The 14,324-nt window shown below is 47.8% G+C and overlaps 1 protein-coding gene across 3 annotated transcripts in view; it reads left to right on the top strand.

Moving 5' to 3' along the window:
• The window catches only part of LOC103662056 (pyruvate dehydrogenase phosphatase regulatory subunit, mitochondrial), a 36,131-nt gene that overhangs the window by 16,758 nt on the left and 5,049 nt on the right, over window positions 1-14,324 (top strand). For all 3 annotated transcript variants that reach the window (XR_005835631.1, XM_040633578.1, XM_040633577.1), the window contains 9 exons: window positions 775-967; window positions 2,067-2,191; window positions 3,995-4,150; window positions 4,341-4,474; window positions 4,847-4,995; window positions 5,456-5,568; window positions 6,821-6,915; window positions 8,252-8,341; window positions 13,390-13,572. Coding sequence is in view for 2 of the 3 variants with exons in the window: in XM_040633578.1 (XP_040489512.1) it covers window positions 775-967; window positions 2,067-2,191; window positions 3,995-4,150; window positions 4,341-4,474; window positions 4,847-4,995; window positions 5,456-5,568; window positions 6,821-6,915; window positions 8,252-8,341; window positions 13,390-13,572 (1,238 nt within the window). In the remaining variant the exon portion in view is untranslated. The remainder of the gene's footprint in view (window positions 1-774; window positions 968-2,066; window positions 2,192-3,994; window positions 4,151-4,340; window positions 4,475-4,846; window positions 4,996-5,455; window positions 5,569-6,820; window positions 6,916-8,251; window positions 8,342-13,389; window positions 13,573-14,324) is intronic.

Below are 14,324 nucleotides of genomic sequence, written 5' to 3'. Positions count from 1 at the left end.
CGTTTTGTTAATATGATCTTTTAGTCAGTTTTTGTTTTTATTGAAGAATTAACCTATGATGCTGATTAGTTTCAGGTGTACATCATAGTGATTCAGTATTTATATGCTTACTTGATTTTGTAATTATTTTTATTTCTGGAGGGTTAATACTGTCCCATGGGCCAGATTCCAAGGATATTGAAGGGGTCTGTAATGGAGAATTTCCCCTTCCACCCTTAATTTAAGGACCTTTTTAAAAAATAAACTTTTTATTGTGGGAGATTTCAGATTTTTAAAAGTGGACAGAATGGTGTACAGAACTCTCTGTGTACCCACCAGCCAGCTTCAGTCTGGTTTCATCTGTTGCCACTGTCCCCCTGGAGTAATTCCCAGGTGGCAGGCTGACTTTCAGACAGGCTGGGGACCTGTCTTTTGCCGCTGTTCCAACTTGGGAAATCCTTGCTTTGCCTGTCTCCTTGTGTCTCGGAAGAGCTTTTCCCCAAGTAGTGGTCCCTTGGAGACCTTCCCTGTCCTCCAGTGTGTTGTGTGCCCTTCCACAGCTCCTGGCCTTGCTAAGAGTGTCTTTTTTCTCTGTCTTTATGCCATGCACTTTGTAGGTTTGTCCCTTAATTCCACCACAGTGTCTGCTTTCTGACCAGGGCCCATTTGGCTCTTCTGAGAAAGCCTCTTCCACGAGCTCTTCTGCGAGGAGAGGGCGTCCAGAAGCGTAAGGAGTGGAAGTGTGTGAATTCCCCAGAGCTGAGGCCGGTGTTTGGGTTTGTTTTTATGGCTCAGAGCCCCTGCTGAGTTCCCTCCTGCGGCGCATGCCAGACCTGGAGACTCTGGAGATCCTGAAGTTGGTGAACTGCCCTGAGACCTTCACCCCAGACATGAGGTGCATCATGGGCGAGTCTCCTGCAGTCCAGGGCTACTTTGTCCTGGCGGGAATGAACTCTGCTGGCCTTTCGTTTGGTGGAGGGGCTGGGAGGTAAGTCTTCCTTGCTCAGACCCTCCTTGCTGGGGGCTTCCTTCCTAGAGTGACTTGGTGTTAGTGTGGCGTGTGGTGGACGGATGTCATCTGGTATGCTGTAATGAGGAGGTACACATCATTAGAGAGTTGTCCCCTTCAAAGTAGTCACTGTGGGATCTTCCGGAAGTGTCATTGTGCACAATGTTTCAGGAACTTCTCTTTTGGAATTAGCCTCAAAGCCTGTGGGATGTACTTTTTGGCTCTTGCAGTGATTACAAATGTTGATCCTTCGAGTGCATTTGAGTTTGGAAACAGTAAGTATTGTGAGTGAGACAGACAATCGTGCTAATACAAGACTTTTCAAAAACATTACATACGAATTAAAATCAGCCAGTCAGGAAGGACAGATACCGTGTGGTCGCACTTCTGTGAGCTAGTTGGGCGCCCGGGCGGCCTCCAGGGCTGGGGCCGCGGAGCGGAGAGCGGCTGCTGGCTTCGCGGAGCGAGTTCAACTTCGGGAAGATGAAGAGCTCTGGAGGTGGATGCTGGTGACGGTCACACTGCAGTGTCGAAGTACTTAATGCCCCTGAACTTCACACGGGAAAATGACTAAGATGGTCAATTTTATGTTCTGTTTTGTTCTTTGTTCTGTTATGTTCTGTGTATTTTACCACAATTAAATTTTTAAATTTTTTATTCATGAGGCCACTTTTCTTGAGTGACTTGTAGAATTTTTCTGAAAACAGGGAAGAGGAGTTACCAGAAGTGTTTGGAGCTGAGACGTGGTCAGATAGTTGTATAACCTCCGAGGGTTTTCCAGAAAAAAACCACTAGATGGATAAGTTAGAGCACATTTGTATGTATCTTTTAGTCTTTTTTCCTAGATGTGGCTTGTTTTATAGCACTTTCTAGGGAACCTTATTAGAGCTAAAATAGTCATAGTGATTTTGAAAGCAGTAGATGGATCCTCGTTTGTTTGTTCAGAAAAGTTAAGGAAGCTGCCCGGAATTTCGCAACCAGTCTGTGACAAGACGGGATGTTTCTGTTGGTTCTTGATTCCTCGTACAGTTAGGAGGGTCCCATCTGAGGTCTAGCAACTTCCCCCACATCTAAACAGGTACCTCGCTGAATGGATGGTGCACGGTTATCCATCAGAAAACATCTGGGAACTGGACTTGAAGCGTTTCGGAGCCCTCCAGAGCAGCCGCACCTTTCTGCGCCACCGCGTCATGGAAGTCATGCGTGAGTGGAGCTCAGTCCCAGCTGCACCTCACTGAAGGTGTCTTCCCTGGGGCCTGTTTGATCGTTCTGTTGGAGCAATAATTGCTCGGGGTTGGGCTTCTCATATTTGGTGGAGGCATTAGGCCCCATGTGATATTTACGGAACCTTCTCTTTAGTGTATTGTCTTATTTACCTCTGGGAATAGGCAAGAACAGGACTTCCGGGTGGTAGTTGCTGTCCGACTCCCTGCAGCAGCTCCTTGGAGATTGCTAGTGTCATCTGCTTTCCACTGTGCTTGCAAAGTCCCCATGCCAGGTGAATGCTCTTGCTCCCTACCTGATCTTTGAGATCATGATTTGCTTTCCAAGGCAGAGAATTTGCGGCATTATTCTCAAAGCTTCAAGCTTCTCTGAATGATTTTTGTCCTTAACTGCTACATGTTAGCAAGATAGGAAACCATGTCTCATGGAAATACAAAACATACGTTTCTGTTCTCCTTGTTCTTCTCTCCAGCTTTGAAGGCGTCTTCATTTTAACTTGTTACTCTGCCTTGTCTCTGATTTGCTCTCTAGTAACCCTTACAGTCAGCTTTTGTATCAGGAATTGAACCAAATCAGACTGTCGTTTCACTGTCCTTTACTGAGGAACTATTATTCTGAGACTTTGCCAAAATATTCCTAAATATTTGGGGCATATTTATGCTCCCAGCCAAGTTTCTACGTTGGCTGCGAGCACCATTCTTGATTACCAGTGAATTGTTGGTTTGGTAGCAGGGGTTCCATTCACAATGAGGTCTTTGGATAACCTTTAGCTCCTGTGTGCTCCCTTCTAGCCTGTGGCAGAGAACTGTCTGTGGGAGACAGAGGCCCTGGCAACAGTCTGGGTGGCCACTAAGGTTCTTTTATTTTAGCAAATATCTTAGTTAAAATGGTGAACTGCCATAAAGCCTGATTTCCCCAGCCGTAGTTACCTTAGAACCTGTGCAAATCGTAATGGAGCTCAAGTTTCTCCTTGATGACATGACACGTATGGTGGCCGCCTCTGATTCTCACAGAACAGGAATCGCAGGCACGATAGAAAGTGGGGAAAGGGTAAGTAGGCGAGAGGAGATTGAAAAATCGTCACGAGATAAGACAACCAGCGTGGCCCCTTTCTCTTGGATCTTTCAGTCTCCTCCCCACCCCGCTGTCCCTCTCATGTGAAATGCTGTGAGGTCAGGTTTTCTCTGTGCAGGGGACTCGAGCTCACTCTTTCTGGGTGTTTTTACATCTTGCTGTTGCAGATTAGAAACTAGGAGAAATGAATTCTGACCCTAGCTTTGTTATGTGAATATGTCACTGGGCCAGGACTATGCAACCTGTCCGATTTCAGAGCCACCAAATCAGGATATGCTGTGTGCCCTTTCACTTCGGAAATGGGTTGGATGTTAGGTCTGTAATAGTTCTGAGGTCGCAGCGACTCAGGCACTGTCAAGAAGCAAGCACCATGTTTACACACGTCGTCGCTCCCTGTGTGCTCTTGCGATGCAGCCTTCCTCCCTGCTGTGGAAGTCTAACCTTCCTGCCGTTGTTTCTGCCTATTGATTCGAAACGATGATTGTGAACAGAGACCTGGAGTTGTTCAGTGACTCACAGCTGTGTAACTGTGGAGGGATGATAGCAGCTCTTGCAGCATTACTCTTTCTGTGGAGCCGGCCCGTTACACTGGGCACCGTTTGCACATTAGGCCCCGTTAGCCTGGAGAGCGTGCTCTTGTGAATCTAGTGGATGCTGCGCTCTCCGTCCTGTGGTTTGGCTGGCAGACACTGTGCTTATCTGTTCCAGCTCTGCTCTACGATCTGAAGGTTCCCCGTTGGGACTTCCAGACCGGGAGGCAGTTACGCACGTCTCCTCTCTATGACCGGCTGGATGCACAAGGAGCCAGGTGGATGGAGAAACATGGATTTGAGAGGCCAAAGTACTTTGTGCCACCGGACAAGGGTAGGAAGGCCCATTCTCATTTTTGTTCTTTTTTGCCTGGAACCAATAAAACCCATTTAAAATGTATTATAGCTAGAATGTGTTCCTAGAAGAATAAATAAGAAAAACCTGTCACACTCTACTATGCTATACATGGAGGGTCCACGATATAAATTTCCTTTTCTTCCTTTTGTTGTTTTCTGGTCCACAGACCTCCTGGCATTAGAGCAGAGCAAGACTTTCTATAAGCCTGACTGGTTTGACATCGTGGAGTCTGAAGTCAAGTGCTGTAAGGAAGCTGTGTGTGTCATTGACATGTCCTCTTTCACAAAGTTTGAGATAACAGTAAGTGCTTGGGACCCAAAAGAAGAGAGTAGGAACCTTTGCATATTCATTGAATGCACCCTGTTGTTCATCTGTCACTTTAAAATTGCTTCTGTAAGAACTCTGGTATATTTTGGTGTTTTATCTGTACTGTAGCATTTTTGTAAATTTTTACTCTTTGTTGCTGGGTTTTAATCAGCTTGCAGAGGCCTACTTACCATTTGAATCAAGAGCTAGCTTTCTCTGGAGTGTCTTTCGATGGAGTAAATGCACAGACAGTGTTGCCCGGGGACTGAAGAAGGGAGTTTCCTCAGCAAGTTGAGCCGCCCGTCAGCCGGTGTCACCCAACCACACGCTCTTGTGCTCACGCTGTTTTGTTCCCTAACCCTGCAGTCCACCGGGGACCAGGCACTGGAAATCCTACAGTACCTCTTCTCCAACGACTTGGATGTGCCCGTGGGCCACATCGTGCACACCGGCATGCTCAACCAGGGCGGGGGCTATGAGAACGACTGCAGCATCGCGCGCCTGAGCAAGCGCAGGTGAGGCCCGCGGCCGCCCCCCGGGCCCCGCCTCCCCCGACGCCATGCGGCAGAACCGAGCACCCAGCCCTCCACTCCGGGAAACCTGATTATACCGAGAACAGAGGGATTTCAGTCACTGCTGGCCTGTTCGTTGACAGTGCAGTACAAATGCAAATCACGAACGAAGAAAGCAGAAGAAACACCCCAGATGATGTAAAACTGAATGTGGACAGAGCAGTCATCCTGGGGGTGGAGGTGTTCACTTGCAGTAGATCTGTATGCCGTCTTGGCACCGACAGGAAGCCCAGATCTTCTGTTTTGTCCTTATGTGGTAATTAGGTGCTGCTGGCCCTCTCTGAAAGCTAGGAGACCATTTGCCAGTCTTCTGCTCATTGGTTGCTTTGAAACAAGTTAACCTGCCTGCTTCCTGACCCTTTCTCTGCTGCTTGGCTTTGATTACTGTCCATCTCCCTTTCAGTTTCTTCATGATTTCCCCCACCGACCAGCAGGTCCACTGTTGGGCCTGGCTTAAGAAACACATGCCAGAAGACAGCAATCTGCTTCTGGAGGACGTCACCTGGAAGTACACCGGTAAGCGGGCCCTCTGGGGTCAGCTGCACAGGAAAAGGCCAGCCTGTCCAGATTTGTCTTCTCCATTTGCCTTCTGTCTCTTTGACATTCAGAAATGGGGGTCACAGTGAGAGGCTCCATGCTGAGCACTGAGCCCCGTCACGACCCTGAGGTTGTGACCTGAGATGAAATTGAGAGACGGATGCCCGACCAACTGCACCACTCAGGTGCCCCAAAAAGTATTTTTTAATTTAATGCCTAAGTATTATTTTCTTCAAAATTCCCCCTTAGCTTTTTTTGAGTGAATAATTCTTTTTTTTTTTTTTTTAAAGATTTTATTTATTTATTCAACAGAGATAGAGACAGCCAGCGAGAGAGGGAACACAAGCAGGGGAGTGGGAGAGGAAGAAGCAGGCCCATAGCAGAGGAGCCTGATGTGGGGCTCGATCCCATAACGCCAGGATCACGCCCTGAGCCAAAGGCAGATGCTTAACCACTGTGCCACCCAGGCGCCCCTGAGTGAATAATTCTTGAGGACAACTTACTTTCCTGATTGTGCCCTCCTCAGCAGTCCTGTGGGGGAGCAGCCCCCCACTTCAACCTCCTCACTTTAGGTTTAATGCCTGCCCACCCCGCACTTAACTGACACCTGCCCCTAGCCCCCAGCAGGCCCTCACTGTCAGTTCATCATAGCAGCAGCCACGTTTTCCTTCTGGCTACCAGACTGGCAGACTATAGAACCGAGTTTTCTGGCCCGTGAGAGCAGTTGATGTGTAGTGACCACAAGCTGCTGTCACAGGATGGAATCCCAGGTGGCTGGGCAGCTCTCCTGAGGGCTCTCTGCAGGTGCAGACTGGGGATTGGGCTCTTCCTGGCACATAGCAGCTCTGGAAAGAGGGAGGGAATGGGAACTGTGCGGCAAGTTTGTGGCCAGGCCTGGAAGTGGGCTCCTATCGTCAGCCAGGACGTGGTCTTGCGATCCCAGTGTCACCGCAAAGAGGCTGTGGGACGTTGTCTCCCGTGTGCCGGGAAGAAGTGCGCTCGCCAGGCGCGCTCGTGCCAGCAGTGAGCGGCTGCACTTCGCAGGCCTGTCGGGAGAGGGGTGTTTGCCGGCACTGAGGCGCTCTGTATCCGTCCTTGCGTGGCTTGAGCGGAGGGTTGCCGTCATGGTCTCAGCACCCAGGCCTGGCGGTAAGGGAGCAAGTCCAAAACAGACTTTTTTCTTTGGCTCATCTGTTAGCTGGACTGGCATGTCTTGTTCTTTTCCGTTCAGCCCTCAATCTGATAGGTCCTCGAGCTGTGGATGTGCTGTCCGAGCTGTCCTATGCCCCTATGACTCCAGACCACTTCCCGAGTCTGTTTTGCAAGGTGGGTGCTAGTAAAGTTTTAGTTTTGAAATGGGTAGGGAATATTTCTTTTACAGGGATGGCAGTTACATGTTCTTACTACAACATTAATGCCCACAAAGGGTGTTGTGGTTTTCATTAAGCAAACAAAATGAGTAAATTCACTTCTTTATTTTTCACATTTCCAGGTCTCCTTATTCAATAAGCACTAGGATATCTTTGAAGTCGATTTAACTTTTCTGAGTATCAATCCTATGTATTTATTGCTTTGTGTAGCAGTGGCTTAAATTTTGTAAGTTAAAGGGTGACACAGATGCCAAAAAGTGCCAGTTAAGGTCAGGTCCCCTCCCTCTGTGCAGTGCTCCCCCTTTCCCTTCACAGGGTAACTTCTGTGTATGTGGTGTCTCCTGGGGAGCAGTGGTTTGGGTGGATCCCTGAACAGCTTTGTAAGTTTCTTCGATTTGGCAACAGTAGCAACTAGTAACTGAGTAAAAAAAATGGTGACTGAATCCTAACGAGAGAGGTCACACAGACCAGTGGTTCGGTAACCCATAACAGCTGTAGCAAACAGCTGCGGGACAGTCACTGACGGAGGCTCCTGGAAGTTCGCACCCAAGCTGGGGTCACCTACTGACTGTACAGTTTTCCTTTTTCTCCACGGCGGAGTGAAAGCAACAGAAAACTCTCCCCGGTAGCCATCAGCAGACCCTTCCCTGCACAGTTTGCTTCCCGAACGAGTGAGCCACGTGCGGGGAGCCTGCAGAGTAGTGTGTCCTGTTGGGCTCCCTGTGGGAATGATTTGCTGCAGGGCCATCTGGGCCTCCCACTTCCCATGACAGGAACAGCGATGATGTCAGAGGCCCATCAGGTAACTGAGCTGCCGTAAACACATTTTGAGCATCAGAAGCCCAGTCTCTGACCCCAGAGTAGCAGGTGCGCCGTGTTCCGTGGTCAGCAGGCATCCGCTTTTGCAGAGCAGGTGCCCGGGACTTGGCTGCCAAATGCCCTGGAGAAGACATTTACCCGGTCTTCGTTGCTCCTGATGCCCCTAAAATAAAGCCTTAGTAGGACTTCGAAAAGAAATATTTCATGCTTGTAGAGACTTTGCCTCCACATCCCACCAGCAGCTTGGCTGGCACTTCTGAAATGGTGATACTCATGAGAAGGGAGATTGTAGAGACGGGACTCCATTCCTGGTGACCCTGGTACCTGGACAGACCACTTTGAGGATGAATTTCTTTCATTCACATGTACCTCTTTTAGGGTCAGAGAGTGCAAGGCTAACGAGAAGGGTTTACCTCAGGTGTTCATTACTTTATCAGATGTGGGGTGCTCAGCTTCTTCCTTTGCTTCCACAGGAGATGAGCGTGGGCTACGCCAATGGGATCCGGGTGATGAGCATGACCCACACAGGAGAGCCGGGGTTCATGCTTTATATCCCCATAGAGGTGAGCCTCACGGCGGAAGGCGGCTGCTCTCCCACGCCTGCTGGGCGCTGGCAGGGTAGAGAGCCGGGTCTGGCCGGGCCTCGGGAATTGAGGTAGGCTGCAGTAGAGGGACTTCAACATTCTGAACAAGTTATTTACTTTTTTTGAATAGGAAATACATTTACATGGTTTAAAAATCAAAACCTATAGGAAGGACTTAGTGCCGCCTGACCAGTTCCCACCAATCACCACTGATGATACAACTGTTAGTTTTTGTAGGTCATGTCAGAGATTTCCATGCATATGCAAGCAAGTTCAAAGGCACTCCTGACCCTTTTGTAGAAGTGCAGACGGAAGCATACTGCTGTTCTTCATCTCTTAGTAATTTATCGTAGAGCTCCTTCCCAGTCAGTACAAACAGAAGAGCTTCCTCTTTATTTTTTTAACAGTGGTTCGTGTTCCTTCAAATCGTCGAGTCGTAATTTACTTCATTAGTCTGGTACTGATAGACATTTATGGTTGTAGCGCTTTGTAGTCCGTTGCTGTTCTGAGGTTCTGTGTACAAGAGTGTGTTTTCCTGTGGCACGTGTGTGCACGTAGCAACACAGCTTTTTCGGCCGATAGGTACGAAATTGTCGGTGCACTCTTTATTTTCTTGATGTGTGAGATGAAACAACTTTTCAGAACCCATTTCCAAGTAAAAGCTCATCTGTAGGACAGTCCTGCCTGCCTGTCCCCCACCCTGTTCTTCTGACCATATCCTGCCTTCTCCGCCTCTCCCACTCCTCCCTGCTCCTTGACCGTGCTGCTGCTCCTGCGTCAGGGGCTTTGCACGTGCTTCCGCTTCCCCAGAGTGTCCTTCCCCAGAGAGGCTCTCAGCCCCACGTGCTTCAGGTCTTGTTCACAGGGCATCTTCTGGTTGAGGCCTTACGGGCCCCTAGTTCTCCCTCTCTGCTTTCCTTGTTTTGCTCCATAGGGCTTATCACTGTCCGATAAAATGTATTTTCTTTATTTCATTCATCAGATTACCCTTGTTTAAATATAAGTTCTCTGAAGGCAAGGATTTCTGTCGCTTTTATGTCCCCAGCACCTAGAGAAATATTTGGCACATAGTAAACGCTTAATAAATGTTGTGTGAATGAATGTTCTGTTATACCCTTTGTGCATTTTTGTATTAAATGATTGGTCTTTTTACCCATTTCTAGGCATTGTCTGAATCAGTCCTTGCTGTTGAGTTGTAAACTTTTTTCCCAGTTTGTCTTTTTTTTTTTTTTAAGATTTTATTTATTGGGGCGCCTGGGTGGCTCAGTCGTTAAGCGTCTGCCTTCAGCTCAGGTCATGATCCCAGCGTTCTGGGGTGCAGCCCCGCATCCAGCTCCCTGCTCAGCAGGGAGCCTGCTTCTCCCTCTCCAGCTCCCCCGTGCTTGTGTTCCCTCTCTGTCAAATAAAATCTTAAAAAAAAAAAAAAGATTTTTATTTTAGAGTGTGTGCGCAAGCGGGGGAGAGGCAGAGGGAGAGAGTCTCAGGCAGACTCGGCACTAAGCACAGAGACCGATGTGGGACTCGATCTCACAACCCTGAGATCATGACCTGAGCTGAAACCAAGAATTGGAGGCTTAACCTACTAAGCCACCCAGGCGCCCCCTAGTTTGTCATTTGTCTTTTCATTTGTTTTGCCACTTAGGTTTTGTTTTTGTTTTAATTATTATGAGAAATGTTTCATATGTTGCAGAACACTTTGATTTTTATGTAATTGAGTTGATCTTTTGTGCCTTCTAGAGTTTGATGCATAGAGGGGACTTCTCCACTCCAGGATTATGAAACTTTCTCAGTTTTCTTCTAGTGCTTTTATAGTTGTGTTGTTCTTTTGTATGGGTTTGTTGGGTTTTTTTTTAATATTTCAGTGCTCCACCCTTCTGCAGTGTCTCTTGCTGCAGTTCATGAGATACAGATCAAACTTTTTTTTCCATATGGAACCAGCTGATTTGACAGTCTACCCTTAACAGGTCCTAAATGCCCCTCTGTATTTGGATTTATTTCTGGACTTTTATTCTGTTCCCTTGGTCTACCCATGATCAGGATCACACTGTTTTAATTACTGAGTCTTTATTATACATTTTAATATTTGGTTGTGCTTATCCTCCTTCATAGCTTAGAAAACTCTGGAAAAAAAAATTCATGTTCCCTATTTCCGCTTGGGAACTTTATAATTATCTAGTTAAAAACACTCTGATGGCATTTTTTGGATTATGTTACATTTATACATTAGGAAGAACTGACGTGATATGTTGAATCTTAAAAAGAATGCCTTTTAGTTTTTATTCAAGTTTTTTTGGTGACCTTTCAGAGGTATTTTGAAGTTTTCTTATAGATGTTATAATATTTTGTTATTGCTATTGTGAATGAGAATGGTGTCTTTGTTCCATTATCTTCTAAGTGATTATGATATTTTAAAAATGATTGAGAGAGAGTGCACGCACGTGCGCAAAAGTGGAGGGGAAGGGCAGAGGGAGAGGGAGAAGCTGAGCAGGGAGCCCAATGCAGGACTCGATCCCAGGACCCTGAGATCATGACCTGAGCTGAAGGCAGACGTTTAACCAACTGAGCCACCCAGGTAACCCAAAGTGATTATGGTTTTTGAAAACTTTTTTTTCCTATTCTTTATTTCCTTACTAAATTATCTTATAGTTGTTTTTTAGTTAAGTCCCTGGAATTTTCAGGGTCCGATCTTACACATACAGTAATAGTTTTTTCTTAGCAACTTTTATTCCTACAATTTCTCTTGTCCAGTTGTGACAAGGAATAGGGATCCTAGGCATCTTTGTCTTGTTCTTGACGTTAGTCACATTACTTCTGGCGTTAGGCTTTCTTTTAGTTATTAACTGAAGCATGCATTTACCAGCCCATGCAATTTTATGTGCTTGTCCGACAAATGGAACAGTATAAAGATGAAGGGATTATTCACGATTTTGGAAGAGTTGATACAGAGGGAGCTGACTTGTGCCTGTACAGCTAGAGATGGATTCTGAAGCTTTACCACTTGGGTGTCTGTGTTATTAATTGGCCAAACTCGATCAAGAGCGGGAGGCTCTGTGACTCCAGCAGTTTCATTACTTGAGGCCTTGGTTTCTACTTCTGATGATCCTGGGCTGGTCCCATTTTTATGATTTTACATGAATCCAAGAGGTGATTTGTGCCATGCCTGGATTTTCTTCAAGCTGGCTTTTGTCCTCAAGAAGGTTACACAGTTGACCCTTAAATAACTGTGGGGGCACAGACCCCCCCCTGACTCAGTCAAAGCTCCACACGGAACTTCTGACTCCTCACAAACCTCAGCTGCTAGCCTGCTGCTGACTGGAAGCCTTACTGATGAGAGAAGGAGTTGATTAACACCATCTTGTGTGCTCTGTGTATGGTGTGCCGTCGCCTTACAATCTAGGAAGCTCAGGAAAAGAAAATGTTAGTAAAATCCTAAGGAAGATACATTTACGGCCCTGTACTATATGGAAAAATCCGTGTAGAAGTGAGTTCAAACCCACATGAACTATACGTGTCTCTTTGAGGGAAATGTCTTCTGAAACATGGTGGCAGATGGCAGATTCTTGTTCTGGTCACACTAAATCCCCAGCACTTAGAAAATGAGTGCATGCTGGGGACCTGCTTTTCTCATCTAACCCAAGACTATTACCACCTTTAAATCTTTATTCCCGGGCCTTCCTCTTAACTGCAGTATTCAGCTGGAGACAGGAAAACACTGAACGGAAGGCACCAGGCATGGAGGCCCTTTATTATTCTCGTTTCCCTGTCAGTAGCCCCCGCTCCCCCCGTGCCCATGTAGGTGCCTCCCCGCACAGGCGCCACTGGAGCCTGGAAGCTCCTCCTGCGGTTCACGTCCTCCTGACCCCCATGGCCTTCAGTAAGTGCCGACTCAGCCCGAGGAGTGCAACCAGCAGGGCAGCGGCCCCCACCAGGGGAAAGAACGGCAATGCCAAGGAAGCCGGGTGTTTTCCGTTTTTCCACTTTTATTGAGCTTTTGTGGGCACACATCGCTGGCCAGGTTTAAGCGCGCAGCCTGGTGGACTGACACGCGCCACAAAAGAACTACCTGCTAAGTTCTCAGAGGTAGAAGAGAAAGCACAAAAGGTGTTTTGCTTGGGATGAAGACACTTAGGATTCACCCGCTTAACAGCTTCCGCATCCGTCACACAGCCGGGTCCCTGCCAGGTCATCAGGTGGTTCACTCCCTCCCTAGTTCTTATTTGTCTCCCAACTGGAAGTCTGTACTTTCGGCCCCCTTCCTCCACTTCCCCTGCTTGCACTCCCCAACTCTCGAACCACAACTCTGGTCTCTTTTTCTGTGGGTTTGCGTTTCTTGTTTTAGATTCTGCTTAGAAGTGCGATCTTATGGTATTTCTCAGATTTCTCATAGTTTTGTCTTTTGTTTTACAGTTTTTAAAGCAAATAATGCTGTCTGTTCTGGCTTTAGATTCCACAGAGTGGGTTTAGGGAGGGATTGAACATTCGCTTTCCGTTGGGAAAACTTTGTTTACTTAAGGTATCTGATACTTAGTTTCTGGAACCAAGAAAAGAATGCCATGAGAGGCTGGCTGTGCGGGACACGGGTAGAGGCGTACTGCCTTCCTGGCTCCTCCGTGACACACATTTCGTAGCACAGGCAGTGCATAGTGGGTCATAGGGGTGGCGCGTGGGGCAAGAGAGCAAAGCCAACAGAAGGTGAGCGGGCTGTTTGAGAGGCAGTTACAAGCCTGGCCATGGACTGGGTGACAGGAGTGCGTCTCGGTTTCATACTTGAGGATTGCTCCCTGTCCTGGGCACCATAGAGAAGGGGAAGATACGGGTACTGCCTTCATGGAGCTTAAATTGGGTTTGGGGTGACCCTGGCTCATTACCCCTGGGCAGTAGTGCTTTGGTGTGTCAAGGATGAGACGTCCTGAGAATTTCATACAACCTTCTGCCATGTCAGAGTCCAGGTGGTCCGCCGTCGGCTCTGCCAGACACACCCCCTTGTTGAATTCTGAAGGTTACTGACCTTTCCTCTCCCCCTCTAGTATGCCCTGCACGTGTACAATGAGGTGATGAGTGTTGGGCAGAAATACGGAATCCGGAATGCTGGGTACTATGCTCTTCGTAGTCTTCGAATTGAGAAGTTTTTTGCCTTCTGGGGTCAGGATTTAAATACCCTCACCACCCCCCTGGAATGTGGACGAGAATCTCGGGTGAAACTGGAGAAGGTACTGTATCTGCCCAGCCCATTGCCTCCCCCCACCCCCACTCTGCTGCGGGAGCAGACTGTGCCTCAGAAAGGAAGGGCTAAGGTGGCAGGCCCAGGGATGGCCTTGGGTGGAAAAGGACAAGGAGGATGTCCTTAGAGTAAAAGATGCGTGTGTCCTAATAAGAAAACTGGTTGTGAGCACTTGGCTCCCCCCCCCCCCCCTCGGNCTGAGCCCCTGGCCCCCCCCCCCCCCCCATGCTGAGATCCAGAGCCGCACGCTGCACTGTCTGAAGCACCCAGGTGCCCTGCTTGGCGCTCCTGCGGACTGAGTGGTTCCAGGGAAGGTTCTCCATTAACATGCCACAGAGATTTGCACAAAGTACTCCTCTTATATTCAGCTGCCTCATTTTTTGTTTCTTTTCAAACATCATTTTCAAAAAAAGTCCTAGGTCAAGAGGATGTTAGGGAGAAGTCTCTTTCCCACCTCTGAACCCCACCGACCTGCACTCCAAGCTGGCCCAGCAGCAGTGTCCCTGCTCTGAGCGCGCGCACACACACGAGCGCACTCCCTCCCCCCTGCACTCCGCCGGCCGTGGCCATGCCACACGCTCGCTCCACCTTGTTTCTTTAAACTTAACAAAATACCTTAGTCATTCCTTGTCAGCACAAATCTGTAGTCTTCGCTGTGTGCAATTACAGATAACTGTTTTTCTCTGATAGAAAAGTAATGAATACTAATTTTGGAAAATAGGGGAAAGTATCAAGAAAATT

The sequence above is a fragment of the Ursus maritimus genome, unplaced genomic scaffold (assembly GCF_017311325.1).
Source record: "Ursus maritimus isolate PB19 unplaced genomic scaffold, ASM1731132v1 scaffold_19, whole genome shotgun sequence".
Lineage (NCBI taxonomy): Eukaryota > Metazoa > Chordata > Mammalia > Carnivora > Ursidae > Ursus > Ursus maritimus.
Note: the sequence above shows the minus strand (reverse complement) of the source record. Positions and strands in the feature narration are given on the sequence as shown.